The 17,568-nt window shown below is 41.1% G+C and overlaps 1 protein-coding gene across 1 annotated transcript in view; it reads right to left on the bottom strand.

Annotated features, from left to right (window-relative positions):
* Window positions 1-15,449: 15,449 nt before the first annotated feature.
* PTHLH (parathyroid hormone like hormone) overlaps window positions 15,450-17,568 on the bottom strand; it is a gene marked incomplete at its 5' end in the record, with an annotated part of 12,232 nt that continues 10,113 nt past the window's right edge. Inside the window, one exon of the mRNA XM_006140311.2 lies at window positions 15,450-15,919. Coding sequence (XP_006140373.2) covers window positions 15,910-15,919 — 10 coding nt within the window. The remainder of the gene's footprint in view (window positions 15,920-17,568) is intronic.

The following is a 17,568-nucleotide window of genomic DNA, read 5'->3' as shown; positions in this document are numbered from 1 at the left end:
TGAGATTAGGTCTTTAGTATTGACGTAAGCCGGAATTGGACTACAGCCATACCATTCTTGAGTTCAGTCATTTCAAGGTTAAGTTGTGGTAGAAGCCTGGGTCAGTGATGATCTGATGGATTGGAAGATGGGTGGGAAAAACTTCTTGGAGCAGTTGGTCCTTGAGCTGTGATTTAAAGAGGAGAAAGTTGTGGTTTGGTTGTTGTTCCATAGATATGGAAAAAATTGAGCAAAGGCTCACCGCCAGGAGAGGAAGAACCCGTGGAAGGAACCACATGACAATAAATTTAGTTGGTCTGGAAGGTGAAGGCGAGGTTAGAGTAGGAGATGAAAACAGCCAGCGAGGGCGGGTCAAGCTGGGAGAGGCCTTTGAAAGAAATACTCGGAAATTTGTGTTTGACTCAAAGTGTAATAGGAAATTAACATAAGGCTGCAGTTCCTAAGAGGATATGATCAAAATGATGATCCAGGGTAGCAAAAACAGAAAAGGAAAGACTTTAGAAATCATAGCCTTACAAGCATACTTCATGCACCTGTAAATATATACCATCTATTTTGTATTTGTCGAATGAATGAATACGTGAATGATGACTGAGCAAATGATTATGCTGATTGAGGAGAGCAAGTCAGCTTACAGAACCCACAGAATAAGTGTCCATAATGGGAGGCAGCTTTGTCAGAGGCTTCCTATGGGAAAGTTGAATGGAATAATAATTAAACACACACACACACACACACACACACACACACACACATACACAACAGCAGTATCAGGTACTGCTCTAAAGAAACTGTAGTGCAAGAGGTGAGGTAGATAAGGTCCTTTCTTCAGGGAGCTTAAAATTTAGCAGTAATAAGGGACCAGCAGGTGGTGCAGTGGTTAAGGTACTGAATTCCCACATGACCAACCACGGTTCAAGTCCCAGACCTGGTGGCTTGAATCGGCACGTGGGCATGTCTGCCCATAATTCCTAGAAAGAATAGAGGAGAAAAGACGATGGCATGGCCATCCTCCCCCACCCCCAGTGGGGTGATTTCTTACTCTCTTTCTGGTGCTTGCATACACCCTATAGCAAAAATCTCTCTAAAAACAAACAAACAGAAATTTAGAGGCAATACATTCATATTTGTTTAACAAGTTCTCACTGAGCATCTCATACTGCCAGGATATGCCATGTGCCAGTGGTGGGATAAAAGATACAGCCCTCATGGAGTTCGCAGTCTGTCAAGACCTAGAGAAGCTGGCGATCAACATACTGTATAGAAAGGATCTGCAGGGAAAATGAAGAGAGCCAGGCTCAATGGACTGAGTGGCTTATCCATGCAAGTGTTTCTAAAACAGGGATTTATGATAGTAATAAGAACTATTTAGATAAGCATTGTGGAGAAGGGTGGGTGAGACCGCTAAGGGGCATGGTTGAATTATAGTAATGATTCACAAAATTGCTTTCTAAAGAAGCTGAAGCAGAGGCCAACAGGAGGCATGGTGGTTGGGATGCTGGACTCTCACATGGCTGATAGTGGTTTGAGTCCCAGACTTGGTGACTTGCTTTCTCGCTCTTCCCGCCCCCACCTCTGTCTCTCTCTAGTGAATATATGTGCCCTATAGCAAACTTATAATAATAATAATAATAAAAGTAATAAATAAAATAAATAATTTTTTAAAAAGAAGCTGTGGCTGGTTATTTTCAGGGTTTTTCTTTTCCTGTATTGGGGGTGCAAATCTGATGCCACTGGGGAACTTTTCACAAGTAACAGACAAGAACTTAATTGAGGCTACCCCAAGAGTTTTTCTTCTCGGGACCAGCAGTTGGCGTAATGGCTATGTTGTCGACTCTCATGTAGTCGACTGTGGTTTGAGTCCTGGACCCAGTGGTTTAAACTCACGTTAGGGGTGTGTGTGTGTGTGTGTGCATGTGCGTGCATGCCCAAGATCCCGAGAGGAGAATGGACGAGAAGGGATTGCGGTGTGGCCATCCTCCCCAGGGGGTGATTTCTTGCTTTCTGTCTCTCTGTCTCTATCTTTCTGGCAAGCGCAGGTGCCCTATAGCAAAAACCTCTCAAAAAAAAATTTATTTTCTTCTCTACTCTTCCCCATGTGGCATATGGCTTCTCCTCTGTGAAACTATTTAAAGATGATCAGTTCACCTATTGCTGACTGGTGTTTCTTGATCTTGATTCCTGTCTGCTGTGAGCTGTGCTGGTACGTAAGTGAGGCCCCTAACCCATAGTGTTGGGTTGCAGAGAAGGTAGACAGTGTTTGAAGCTGTAGGAGTCACAGTGATATAAAAGAACTATGATCCCAGGGCCAAATGCTAGAGGAGTCCTCAAAAAGTGTGTGGTGACAAGAAACCCAGAAGAGACTGCCTAATGCTTTAAAGCCATCTCACTTACATGAAAGTAAATAATGTATCACTCCTTTATCCTGCTCATCGCTGTGGTGTTAAAATGGCCTGGTATTGTATCTGAGTGGTTTACAGACGTTCCCTGAAGTACTTAGGTTGCTGAAAGGAAAAATCAGAGTCAGGCTTGTTCTCCACAGCCCTTTTAGTTCAAGTATCAGAACCTAACCAAACTAGCTTATGGAGAAAGGAGATTGCATCCCCCTCCTCCCCACGTAAGTACACGCCTTAGGAATGGGTGTGTGATGGACTGAATGCTTTGACCACCTCCCTCAGATTCACACGTTGAAACCCTAATCCCATGTGATGGTGTGAGGAGATAGGACTTTGGGACACTAATTAAGTCATGAAGGTGGAGCCCTAATGAGTGGCATTAGTGTCTCTTACAAGTGACATTTCTAACCTCTTACAAGAAGCGGTTAGAAAACTAGCTGGTTCTCTTTCTGCCACGCGAGGATACAAGGTGAAATCTGTTGCCTGCAACCTGGAAGGGGGCCCTCATCAGAATCCAGCCATGCTCATGCCCTGACCTCGTACTTCCCAGCCTCCAGAACTGTGAGAAATAAATGTTTATCGTCTAAGCCATGCGGTATGTGGTAACTTGTCATAGTAGCCTAAACAAAACAGGATGATTGGAAGACTTACACCAGGGTGTCCCATTTATCTTTTTTTTCATCACTTATCTCTTCTTTTATAATTTTCTTTTTCTTCCTTTTTTTTTTTTAATGAGAGAAAACGCATATGTGTACATGTGCAAAAGAGAGAATGACAGAAATAGAGAAGAGTAGAGAATCACCCTCAGCAGGGCCTCATCAGGCCACCATCTCCTTGCCCCAGTCCTCCAGCCTCTCAGGATCCTGGGCTCATGGCACATGTCCAGGGTATTCAGGCTGACCTGGGGATCTGAATCGTGGTTCATTGCGGGGCTTCCACCCTTGCATGGCACTTGCATTACTGCTGTGCCACAGTGACCAGGCCTCTGCCTTTCTTTATAACTTGACTTCTTTCCCTTCTATCCTGGACAGCTTCTTTTAGGCAGCTGGGGAGAGGCTGAACAACAACAAAAAAATGGAAGACATTTTTCTTCTAACCCAAGAATGCAGGACAAACCAGACCATTGTTCCCTTATGCTCAGCAGAACAGTCCAGGGAGAACTCTGATTGGTTACTTTTGATCATGTTCCCATCCATAAACGAATCACAGGGATAATGCCGGTCTCTATTTGGCCACGTTTGGGTCATTTCCCACTCTGTGAACTGGAAGGTAGTATTCATCTGTTGCCAAAAACACACAGAAAGGAGAAAGAGTGGATTCCTCAAGGAGAAGATATTGGTATTAAAAGACAATTAAAGGGAACCAGCAGTTAGCGTAATGGCTATGTCACTGGACTCCCACGTAGTCGACCGCGGTTCGCGTCTCGGACCCGGTGGCTTAGAACTCACGCCAGGCGCATGTGCGTGCGTGCCCAAGATCCCGAGAGGAGAATGGAGGAGAAGGGATTGCGGCGTGACCATCCCCCCTGGGGGGTGATTTCTCGCTTTCTGTCTCTATGTCTCTCTCTCTGTCTGTCTGGCGAGCGCACGCGCCCTATAGCAAAAACCTCTCCAAAAAAAAAAAAAAGACAATTAAAGGCCAGCCCCATAGCCTGGTGGATAAGGGAACCAGATCCAATCTGGTTGACAGTGGTTCAAATCCTGCCCCTAGTGGTATGAAAATCATACCATGTATGTGTGCTTATGTGCCTAAAGTCTTAACAAGATAAAGTAATAGAGGAAAAGTGAGTACAACATGACCGTGATCCACTGGGGAGTGCTTTCTCCCTCTCCCTCTCTTTCTGTCTCTCTCTCGCAAGTGCATGGACCCTCTGGCCAAAAAAGAAAAAAGATAAAGAAGAAAAGAAAAGAGTGAAATCATGAGTCTGATACAATACATAAATAGACGTGTGTCAAGCATTTATTGTACTCACTAGCCCATGTGGGAACCATATAGCACAATCTGTTCCAAAAAGAAGCTAATTAGGGATATTGAAATGAATGTGCAAAGGGAGGCAAAACTCTTTTTTGCACAGAAATGGGCAAGAAGTCAATTGAACCTTTACTGGTCAAGGAAAAATTATAGATGAAAATTGTTTTGCATGACTGTCAGTTTAAGTGCAAGTCACGGAGTTATAAAATAGCTCCCACCATGCCAACATCTGATAATGCAGAGGGGTTTCCTCTAGAGTCTAGTTGCATAGTTTTCAACTGGAAGCACAAATATTTGGCCTATGCTAGGCATACAAACAACATGTGTTCACTAAACAAGGGGTGTAGTATTTGAAAGAGAAATATTTCCCTTTCTAATTCCAGGGGGTACTAGCAGAAAACTTACCTAAATTCAGTTGCAATCGGTGATCCACTGTTTTTTTTTTTCTGTTTATTTTTATTTATTTATTTTTTTTTTTAATAGGACCTATGCCTCAGTCATGTGTGTGTTCTCTGGGCCTGATGCCTGAGGGGTGTTTATTAGGTGAGTGAGATGAGTGCTAAATGGGGCACCTGCTCTGTAAGCTTACCCTGGAACAATGTTAAAGCGTCTCTATCTTAAATCATTCACATACAACCTAGAACCATTTTGGAAGCTCTTAGTTCTCAGCTAGCAGAAAAGCCCCATGATTTTATTACTATAGAATAAAATCAGAGGTTTTCAGATTTTTATTGTGGATTACTCGAGCCTAATTTTGGTCCTATGTAGACATTATTTCCATTACTGATGCCATTATAGCTACGATAAACGACATGGTAACTACAGTAAAAAAACAGTAACAGTAAAAGCTGATAGACACTGGAATTGCATTAAGCCATGGTCTATGCTGAATACAAGTTAATACAATTTCCAACAAGTTAGATGCTCCCACGGGACCTAGTTTTTTCTAACCCATGAGATAATATATTTCCTTGATAATAGGCTAATGCGGGGCCAATGCTCAATAAAAAATGTCGATTCTATAGGAAACAGTGGCTAAGACATAAAGGAATAAGAAAAGATCAAATAAGCAGCTGTGGATTCAGCAGAGCATCTAGAAGGACCAAGCTGTATATGAGCGGCAGGCTCCCAGTCCCATTGCGGGAAGCAAGGTTCCTTACAGTCTGACACTCTTTGTTTTGACGTTTGCTTTTGATTGTATTTATCTGTTGATGGAGACAGTATAGGAGGTCATCTTATCAGGAGAGAATCAGACAGTAGCATAGTTTGTCCACCGGACGTTATCCAAGAGTTATTAAGCCTTCAATCTGCCTTGAGGTTCGCAGGGTAGACTTTCTTGCTTGGGAAGATGTAGCTCTGTGATTCTTGGAAAATGTGGAGTGAGGAGAACCATGACATGAACTAGCTGATTTTAGGAACGCGGCTTCCTATCACAGGAAAAAGATAAAGATATCTTTTTGCCCTGAGCCAGTGAGTCAATAAAGTATGTTCAGTCATCATATAAGACTTGAGTTTTCCTTTGAGTAATAAACCGTCTATTTAGTTGTATATCTCTAAAAGAGTCACTCATTGTAAAATGGAAAGAAGTTTAAACCTGGGCACGATTCTTCACATTTAGAGTAAAAACAGTGGACAAATATGTAACAAATTTTTAAAGGTATGGAGTTTCAGACCCTGGGAGGGCAACTGGTGGGGGTTGAATTTAGGCATCTTTAGCTGAGAGTGCTTTCAAAACCAAGTCAAGTCAGCATGCCCATGAGGTGGCCTGGTATTTACCCCACAGCCTGGTTTCCAAATGGAAAGAACAGAACGCACATCAGGCCTGGTTCATTCTCTCCACGGTGCCCTCTTGTGACAAAAGGTATTCTTCTTTCCTTAATCAAGTTGATCTCAATGGAAACCTTTTCTTTCCCCTTTTCCATGTAGTTTAAAAAATAAATAGGTCACCCCAAGCCAATCCAGAGATGAAAACCCATTGATCAAAGACAATGTCTACACCCTCATTGTTCACCCCAGTGTGAACAGGGGATAGGACCGCGTGGGCAGAGGGAAGCACACATGTCTGTTAGCTGGGGAAATAATTAGCGGCTGAAATTATTTCAGACTGCTAAATGAAGGAGTGAAACTGCTCTGCAATGTGCCAAGTGTTCACAGAGAAAATCAGCATCCCCCAGGGAAGGGGGAGGGAGAGAGAGACTTGGAAAAACTGAATATTGGAGTTTTGGAGCAGATGGAGAGGTAACAGGAGGGAAAAGATTTCATCTCTGAGGTGGTCCCATTTTAAACATGTTTTAGCCTTCTTACAGAAAGTGGTTCTCTGTATACGTTTACACACCCGCCTGCCAGCCTTCCTCTGCCACCCTCCTTTTAAAGTGACAGCTGCTCATTCATGGGGCTATGCAAACACCTGGGCTTCTTGGCTCTGTGTGTGTGTGTGTGTATGTGTGTGTATGTGTGTGTGTGTGTGTGAGAGAGAGAGAGAGAGAGAAAGCTTTGTGGATTCTAAGACTGAAGTCAGCCTTAGAAGATGCCCTGAAAGATAGACGCTGGTAAAAAGATGGCCTCTCAGGGGAGCAGAGGAGTGAAGCAAACTAGGATAGGTTGTGTCAGATCTATGATTTTTCTGAACCCACTAAAAGCAAGACAAAATTAGTTTTATCTAAAAGATGTTCTGAGCCATGTTTTACTGCCATGTGTGTAAGTGGAGGCACATGGGCTAGCCTCTGGTGTCAGGTGAAGCTTCCTTTGCAACCTGCTGTGCTCCTTACAAACGGCGTGGTCTTGGGCAAGTTGTCTAATCTGTCTAAGGCAAAGTTACATCCTCTGTGGAGATGAAGAATACCTACTACATAGGGTGCTTGGAAAGATGAAATGAGGTAGAATATAAGTGAGGTTGGTGTGATTTGTGTATTGTAAAAGCATAGAAAATAATAAATATTTGTTTATTAGCTTGACATTTTACTCATTGATTCTTTCTGACATAATAGGTGTTATAACATTATAAAATACAGTTTCCAATTTTTGAAGTACATAGCAAATATGATGCTCTTACTGTGTCATATGGAGGAAAAAAACCCTTCTTTCAAAGGAAATCTGTCTGCTTCTTGTATCTTTCATCTGTAAATAGTCACGCTACAACTATTCAGGGCATTATTTCATTATCTACATTGTCGCAAAGATTCATAATGAATAAAAGAGGACTGCAAATATAGGATCCTAAATCTAAGGTGGCGATTTGTTATTATTTTTCAGTTATTTTGCAGAACATGGAACTTGAGAGAGTTACTTCCCAGTAGTTTGTCAATGACAACCCAGTGAGCCATAGCTATCAATTATCTTACCAAATGGAAGATGGATAGACTTTTACTTTGCAGGCCTGCACGTAATGTAGATTTGGCAGGGAGTAGGAATGACCATTAAAACAATCCATTTCTCAGGGGTCACATTCTGTATTTATTCCAGTTTATAAAAGTCTTCCTCCCAGGTTGGAGGAAAATGTAAGGAAACTCTTTAGAAGATGTTTTGAAGTTCAACTAAAATGCAATTTCAAACCATGTCCTGTAAGCTTTGCACTTGTAAATATGAGGATATTCGGAACTTACACAGAGATGTGGATGTTGGGTTGCTCTGGTTGGGAACTGTGTACATTAATCTTCTGTCAAAATAGCAGTGTGCCTCTTGCACAACTGGGTCCTGTGGGTAATTTCTGTGCAGCGTATTCATAGGAAGAAAACCTGATATTTTAAATTCTCCTCCCCTTCCTCTGGGAGATTGCTGTATACTCAACACAAACCTTTGCTTCTTGTACTTACGGGGTTGGAAAAGTTCCTAGTAAACCAGAGGCTGAAAAACAAAGGGCACTCTGGCGAACAGTTGATAACTGAGAACAGTTATTCTCTAAGCTTTTTATCAGAATAAGAGAGGACATGGCATGAGAATCCAAAATACTCCATACTCTGACCCGTCTCCTACCTCCAGTAGGTTTTCTGTTTGGCTTTCTTTCAGTCAATAATCCAGAAACTGAAAGAGCTTTTACATTCTACTCAACAATATATTATTGAGCACCTGCTATGTACTAATGCTCTACCTAGTGTTGCATGATATATGTTGAGTAAAATAAGGTTCCTGCCTTTAAGAGTTCACAAGATAATTAGAAAAGTAACATTGGCAACTTGGAACGAACAGTATTTCTCTTAAGGCGCTAGCCCCAGGGCATGTGATCATATTACTCACTGAAATATTACCTTTAACCTTTGAAATCTTAGCAGCTACCAGTGTTTAATACTAGAATGTTTAGTTGAATCTTAGGAATAACTTAGCATACGGCAGCATTTTGCTAACTATATAACAGAACTTTTCCTAATAGTCTGGTACTAGATACCTTCTGGGTTATAAGATGAATGGAAGTGGCAGGTATTTGAGACTGGATTTTCTTTTCTTTCTTTCTTTTTTTTTTTTTTTTTTTGAGAGGTTTTTGCTATAGGGCACGTGCACTCACCAGACAGAGAGACAGAGAGACAGAAATAGAAATATCACCCCCCAGGGGGGATGGCCACGCCACAACCCTTCTCCTCCATTCTCCTCTTGGGATTGTAGGCATGCACACACAAGTGCCCGGTGTGAGTTTAAGCCTGGGACTCGAACCGTGGTCGACTACATGGCAGTCTAGCGACATAGCCATTACGCTAGCTGCTGGTCCCGAGACTGGAATGTTTTTACCCTTTTTTGAGGACAGAGTGATGACTTGCTAGGAACAAGCCCTGTGTAGAACTCTCAGTGAGAGTGAATGGTTACACAGAGCAGCATTCAGTGGTCTTTGCTTCTGTCCACCGCTGGCTCTGTGCTCCATGGGCTTTGTGGTCAAAGGGGAAAAAAGAGCAGTAAAGCTATAAGATACTCTAAAATTAATTTCTTATTACGCTAAAGTTAATGCCCTGTGATGATATAAGTATTATAGAAGGCCACAGCTTAAGCTCTTTTTTATTTTTTAAAGGTTTTTGTCACAGGGCATGTGCACTTGCCAGAGAGAGACAGAGAGACAGAGAAAGGAAAAGTGAGAAATCAATCCCCAGAAAAAATGATCACACCTCAATCCCTTCTCCTCTGTTCTCCTCTAGGGATTTTAGGCACCATGCACACATGTCAGGCATGATTTTCAAGCCACCAGGTCCAGGACTCCAACCATGGTTGGCCATGTGGGAATCCGGCACCTTAACTAACCACTTCACTACCTGCTGGCCCTGAGTTCATTTTGTTTTTAAGTGTATTTATTCCATGAGAGAGAGAGAGTGTTACCCTGATAGTCTTTTTAAATTTTTATTTATTTATTATTATTTTTTAAAGGTTTTTGCTATAGGGCACGTGCACTTGCCAGAAAGACAGAGAGAGACAAAGAAAGGGAGAAATCACCCCCAGGGGGGATGGCCACGCCGCAATCCCTTCTCCTCTATTCTCCTCTTGGGATCTTGCACATGCACGCACATGCGCCTGGCGTGAGTTTAAGCCACCGGGTCCAGGACTCGAACTGCAGTTGACTACATGGGGGTCCAGCAACATAGCTGTTACGCCAATTGCTGGTTCCAGCTTGATACAGTCTTGACACAGAAGTTCAGCCTCAGCCTCAGCCAGCCCTGGCTGTACCCATGATACGTGATGGGCACATTGTGCCTGGCGTTCTCAAGGCGGTATCCAGATACAAACTGACAGCCTTTCCATGTGGGTCAGCCTCGCAGTGTCACGTTTTACCTCAGTGCCACTTTCTGGCCCCCATGACTTGATTTCTTCAAGCTTGTGTAGTTAGCTCTTTTTTTAAAAATGATTGATTGATTGACTGATTTTTTGGAAAGGCTTTTGCTATAGGACATGTGTGCTCGCCAGAAAGACAGAGAGAGACAGAGAGACAGAAAGTGAGAAATTACCCCCTGGATGGATGGCCACTCCACAGTCCCCTCTCCTCCATTCTCCTCTTGGGATTTCAGGCATGCACGCAGACACACCCAGCTTGAATTTTAAGCCACCGGGTCTGGGACCTGAACTGCAGTTGACTACATGGAAGTCCAGCAACATAGCCATTACGCCAACTGCTGGCCCTGTGTGGTTAGCTCTAAAACCATATTTCAGAATGTGTTTGATGTATGGACTAGGAGATAAAATTGAAGCAATACTTGACTGTGTTCTCCTTGTTGGGTTCTTCACATAAAATATTAGAGAATTTTAAATTTTAAAAAGATTGACTCATTTTTTCCTTGTACAGAGGATATAGAAAGTTAAATAGGTTTATTGCTCAGTTGGTACTCAGAGTAGGTAATGAAAAATAGAACTTGGGGCCAGCAGGTGGCATGGTGGTTAAGGCACTAGACTCCCACACGGCCAATTGTGGTTTTAGTTCTGGACCTGGTGGCTTGCTTTCTCACTTTCTCTCTCTTGCTGGTGAGTACACATGCCTTATAGCAAATTGAAAATAATAATAATAATAAAATTTAAAAAGTTAGATAAATCTAGAAAAAAAAAAAAGAAAAGAAAAATAGAACTGAATTCTTAACCGTCAAGGAGTATGGTTATGGTTCCTCCCAAGGAAATCTTCAGTTTTTCCATATTTCTGAGTTTAATACTACCTGCATTCCAAAGTAATTTTTGTAACAAGGAAAAGAGATGCCAATACTGACTTTAAATATTTTCAGGACCAATAATGTCAACACTAATTTTGGTTCATAACGTAACATAACTCTGAATATGTTAACTGTTATAAGCACATGCTTTAAAATGCATTTGTTTTAACAGCGATGACTGAGAAAACACAGAGGAAAGGAATTGGGTCTTCACACTTACGCAGCGTGTTGAAATGACCTTTACATGTCCATAGATATGTTAGGTGTCCAATTAGATACCAAATTTTTATCTGAATAGAAATTGAGGAAGGTAATAGTAGGTTAGAAGGTTAAACTTTATTTTCTTAATTTGATACTTAATCCAACTTGCTTTTATTTAAGTTATTACTGCTTTATAAGCATTACTTAAGTCAAGGATAAGCTGTACTCACTTAGAGTGTAATTTGCTAGGAGTTTATTTATATCTGAATGCTTATTATCTTAAATTACATATTTCAGTTCTTCTTTCATAGAAAATGACTTTCTTTATTCATGCTGATAGAGTGCATACATATGAGAGGAAGAGAGAGAGAGAGGACTACTTGTAAAGAAAAACTTAAAGGATGATTTGCATTTAAAGGTGAAACTTTGCTTCCTTGCCTTAATACCTAAATGTCTACCAAGATAGTGTTTAAAAAGTATATTTTGGCGGGACCCGCTGTTGGCATAATGGCTATGTCGCTGGACTCCCATGCAGTCAACTGCGGTTCGAGTCCTAGACCCAGTGGCTTAAACTCACACCGGGAGCATGTGCATGCGTGCCCAAGATCCCAAGAGGAGAATGGAGGAGAAGGGATTGCGGCGTGGCCATCCCCCACGGGCGGGATGATTTCTTGCTTTCTGTCCTGCTGTCTTTTTGGCGAGCGCACACACCCTATAGCAAAAACCTCTCCCCCCCAAAAAAGTATATTTTGAAGCTGGCAGGTGACGTGGTGGTTAAGGGCGCTGGACTCCCACATGGTCAACCATGGTTCGAGTCCCAGACCTGGCGATTTGCTTTCTTTCTGTCTCTCTCTTTCTCTCTCTGTCCCATTCTGGTCAAAAATAAATAAATAAATAAATAAATAAAGTCAAATATAATACTTTCTTTTAAAAAGAGTATATTAGGGAACCAGCAGTTAGCGTAATAGCTATGTCGCTGGACTCCCACATAGTCGACTGCGGTTCACGTCCCAGACCCAGTGGCTTAAAACTCACGCTGGGCGCATGTGTATGCATGCCCAAGATCCTGAGAGGAGAATGGAGGAGAAGGGATTGTGGCGTGACATTGCCCCGGGGGGTGATTTCTCGCTTTCTGTCTCTCTGTCTCTCTCTGTCTGTCTGGCGAGTGCATGCGCCCTATGGCGAAAAAACCTCTCCAAAAAAAATAAATAAGATAAAGAAAAAAAATAAAGAAAGAAAAGAAAGAAAGAAAAAAAGAGTATATTAAAAAAAAAAAAGTTTATTTTAGGAGGCCGGTAGGTGGCATGGTGGTTAAGGTGCTGGATTCCCACATGACTAAGCATAGTTCAAGTCCTGGACCTGGTGACTTGAGACTCATGCCATGCAGGCATGCCCCAAATTCCAGGAGAATGGAGGAGAAGGGATTGTGGTATGGCCATCCTCTACCTCATGGCCCTCACTTTCCATCCCTCTCTGTCTCTTCCCAGCAAGCACATGAGCACTATGACAAAAACTTAAAAAAGTCATGTGAGCAGCTTATAAAATTTGGTGTAGTATTACTTAAGATTTAGGGTTTCAGATGGAGTTTCACAAAATCAGTTTATATCCATGTTTAAGGCATTTTAGACTACATGTTTTACATAGATTTATGGTGTTGGCTTTAAACTTCTGACTCAAGTGAAAATATAAACAAGTTCAATTTTAGACAATTCCTCCAAGAAACATTATCCCCCTCACACCCGGCCCATACTAATCTCTCCCTCTGTGTTTTTTCTTTCCCTTTTAAAAATATCCATAGAATTTTGAATAATTTTGCAGTTTCTTGACTATAGCATTTGGTTTCATGTATATGTTTGTATAATCCACCCACCGGAGTGGGTATCTTGAAGGTAGTTAGAGCATTTTATTTCTTTGCACCTCCCTAAAAATGGATATCAAACAGGATATTGTGCATAAATAGAACACTTCCTAAATAGATACTTTTTTGATTCATAGTTTTTTTTTTTTGCTTGTTTTTTAACTGAAGTGTCCTTAGCTACAGTTAAAGAAAGTTCTGTAGAAGAAAATGTATTTGTGTTTTTGTCTGAAAATAGTGGTAGAAACACCTAGAGAGCCATTCAAAATGGAAAGAGGATTCCATATGGCATTACGTCCGGACTTTTTGCAACCAGAGTTCTAAGAATTGTGGTATTCCAGGAGAGCAATCCTCTCCTTTGAGGGCTTTCAAATTGCGACTTATCATCTCCCACATCTCAGTCTCTCCTTTCTCTGGCAGGAAATCTTATGAGGTAGAATTTTCAAGCAGCTTTTTTATGATTATTATTGGGTTGTCATTAAGAACATGAGCTCTCAAATTAAATTTTTAAAAAGAATTATTTTACTCAATTTAGTTAGTTAAATTTGATCAGAGATAGAAAGTGAGAAAGAAAGTCATCAGGTCTGGGACTCGAACCATGGTTGGCTATGTAGGAGTCCAGCGCCCTTAACCACCTTGCCACCTACCAGGCCTCTCTCAAATTCAATTTTATATTGATTAAATTTACACAAGGCCTTTGTCTCTGATTCACCTCTTCTCCCTTTCTTTAACTCCAGCCAACTCTCTGGACTAAGTTTTTTATTCTCTTTTTTTCTCTTCTCTCTCTCTCTCTCTTTCTTTCTCTATGTTTTTAAGGTTTTTGCCAGAAAGCATGTATGCTCACGAGAGAGAGAGAGAGAGAGAGAGAGAGAGAGAGATCACTCCCTGCAGGGGATGGCCCGTTGAAATCCCTTCTGGATTCTCTTCCTGGGATTTTGGGCACTTATTCACATGTGCCCAGTGTGATTTTTAAGACACTCGGTCCAGGACTTGAACTGCAGTTGGCGATGTGGGAGTCCAGCACTGTAATGGTCACCTCCTGGTCCCTGGACCAAGTTTCTTTAACCCATTCTTCTGACTCCTCTTTGCTTCTTCTCTGCTCTCCCCATCTTCACTTCAAATTGAATGTACTTTATAAAATGATGTCTCACCAGCTGGTAGTGCAGTGGTGGAACACGATGCTCTGGGAGGCAATCCCACATGCGGGCGTTCCCAGCTCAGGCTGGAGACCTCCTGAGTACAGTGGGCATGTGTTTGCCTATTGCCTGGGGCTGGCTAAAAGCTGAGAGTGGATCGCAGCACAGAAAAATCTGTTGGGAGCACTGTTTCCCCCTCTCTCTTACTTTCTCTGTCTTTCTTGCTTATGGAAGAAATAATTAATACATACACTTTAAAAAGCGATGTCTAAGTCACTTAGCTATTCTCCCGACTAGAACTGGAACATTGAACAAAATCCATTTTAAGTGGTTTTTAACTAAAAGTGAATGTGGGGCCAGCTCGGTGATGCAGCAGTCGTGGGTTAGTCAGGAGAAAGTAGATCTCACGTGGCGGCCATGTTTCTAATCTTCGGGTTAAGCAGCCTGAAACATGCTGGGCATGCGCATGAGTGCCCAGGACCCAAAAGGCTGGAGGACTGAAGCGAGGGGATCATAGAGTGATCAGACCCCGTGGGGAGAGCGCTTTTCTCTCACTTTCATGTGTACATGACTACTCTACCATGAATAAAGAAGAAAAGCTAATGTGCCAATGTTGATATCTGTACCAATATAAACATAGTAAGCTTAGGATGATATTCAAAGAGAGTAAAAGAAATTATAAAGATTCTTTAAAAAGTTCATGAAAATGTGCATTACTAGAAAACTATGCCTAGATTTCAAAATATTTTTGCACTAAGAGGGAGGAGGTTGAAAAACGTTGACACAACAATGGAAAGTTATCTGTTGAGGATGATGCATACGAACTTCTTTGACTTGATCATATGCAATGATGTATGCTTTGGAAAAAAACATATTGTACACTGTTAGCACGCATCATGACTAAACTAACAGGGGAAAAAGTTTCAATGGAAAAATGTTTTTGTACCAAAATATACTTGTATTTTGATTCTATTTTTTTAAAATACTTATTTATTTTATTTTATTTATTCATTCATTTATTTTTTAGTTTGACCAGAGAGTTACAGAGGGTGAGAGTGAAAGAGAGAGGAAGTGAGAAAGCAAGCCACCAGATTCAGGACTGGAACCCTGGTTGGCCATGTGGGATTGTCCAACGCCTTAACCACCATGCCACCCGCTGGTCCCCATTTTTACTATGAACTCTTTAAAGTCCCTTTGTACAGTACATTATGTTTCTTATGCTAGAAATCTTAAAAAGACAAAATTCACCTTCTGAATCATGATGTAATTAGATTATATTTTATTAGACATTCTTTACAAATTTAAAATACTGCTATTTTTACATGCATAGAGAAAAGTTAAGTTTGGATAATTATATTTAGGCATTCATTAAAATCAACCACAAAATAGAGACACTTTCTTGTGTCATTTATCAACATACTTGATATGTATATCTAAAGTGCATTATGTTACAAAAAATATAGAAATTCAGCAGCACCAAGATACATTTACAAAATAAATACATCAGTTGATGAAATAAATTATGGTAAGTGTGATAATAATAATTGGATTAGCCTCGGCAAAAAAAAAAAAAAGAAAATATTCACAATGACCAATGTGCAGTTTCATAGAGCAAATGGGGGAGACGGTTTTATTCCAATGCATTTACAGTATTTACAGATAATAAATATTTCTAATACTTTCCATATGTTCACTATTACAGAATCCTGCAATATGTCCTTGGAAGTTCTCTGCTGAAAATTTCAATGCCTCCTGCAAAGAGAAGAGAAAGAAGAAGAGAAAAAAGGTTAGTTTTCCTTATAATTACAAAGATAAAAAAATAAAAGATATGAACTAAAAAACATAGCATCACAATGGAAAGAGATTCAGGGGACTTCATGTAAATATGCCCCGCAGGGCATCCCCACGGAGGTGCTGGTGGGCTCCACCTGACTCTCTGGGGCCCCTGCTGTAGGCAGGGTTTTCAACCGGATTAAATGATCGATATGGTGCAGAAAGAAAAAGGCTCTGCATTTCTAATTATGCTCTGCAGTTAAAAGGAGACCCTGTGCGAATTACTCAAAGTTGCCAGCTGCTACATTTGCGGAGTGGAGAGACAAACTTGAGAATCTGGAAATAAAGCTAGGTTGGTCCATCCATCATCAAGTACACATCACTTAGAAATTCATTCTCCAGTGATGCCTGACGGTGACCCAAAGTTCGTTGATTTTGTTCAGGTGCTCATTTGGTCCATTTCTCACTAAGATCATGGACGATGATGAGGGTAGTGAAAATGTGAGACTTGGAGTACATGTTGGAAGGATGTGTAGTTAAACAGAGAATAGTTTAGTTGATGATATGATATCTGTCATTTCTTTAGCTGTGCTTAAACACTAATGGCTGAAACTATGGGGTTGTCAGAGAAGTCACGACACATTTTGCATAGAAGAATGTAGAAAAAAATACGTGATGACTTTTCCAACAATCTAATACTATTGGAACTTAGTTTTCAAAACTAAAATGGAGATAGAGTTGTATAACTCACTGCTGTTTTTTTGTGATAAGTCTTGCATTAGAAATTGGGGAGACCGGGGACCAGCAGTTAGCGTAATGGCTATGTCGCTGGACTCCCACGTAGTCGACCGCGGTTCGAGTCCCAGACCCGGTGGCTTAAACTCATGCCGGGCGCGTGTGCGTGCGTGCCCAAGATCCCGAGAGGAGAATGGAGGAGAAGGGATTGCGGCGTGACCATCCCCCCTGGGGGGTGATTTCCTGCTTTCTATCTCTCTGTCTCTCTCTGTCTGTCTGGCGAGCGCACGCGCCCTATAGCAAAAACCTCTCCAAAAAAAAAAAAAAAAAGAAAAAAAAAGAAAAAAGAAATTGGGGAGACCTATTTTAAATGAGAGAATAAAAAGAAATTGATCTAAAATGTTAAAACAGTATTTCACATCACTCTGTTCTATGAATCACACTGGGTTAGCACTTGTGAATGACACTTATCCGGACCTTCCTAAATACTGTAATGACAGTATTTTAAGGTGGACTAGCAGAGCTTTCTGTTTTTTCCTTTCTCTATTTTCTCTGTGCTGTCTTGTGTTCTTAGTGAATGCATATTCCTTCCTAAGGAAACAACTACAGGATGGAATTTAATCAGTTGTGTCACAATTAAGAGTCAGTGTTGTGGGCAGTTTTACATGGCGGACATGTCTGAGTGTGAAACCTACGAAAGAGCAAATTCTTGACAGTTTTAGAGTTTTATTTGCAGCTCAAAGAAAGAAAAGCAAGTTAAGCATTGAGAGTGTGTTGATGTCTAAAGGTAACTTCTTCACCAATGGTTTCAGCTGGAATGTTAAAATAGTTCCGAATTGCAGAAAAGAAGAATTTAAGGTTAAAATTTTAGGGGCCCACTTTTGGCGCAGCAG

Source organism: Tupaia chinensis, unplaced genomic scaffold (assembly GCF_000334495.1).
Source record: "Tupaia chinensis unplaced genomic scaffold, TupChi_1.0 Scaffold000028_1, whole genome shotgun sequence".
NCBI lineage: Eukaryota > Metazoa > Chordata > Mammalia > Scandentia > Tupaiidae > Tupaia > Tupaia belangeri.
Note: the sequence above shows the minus strand (reverse complement) of the source record. Positions and strands in the feature narration are given on the sequence as shown.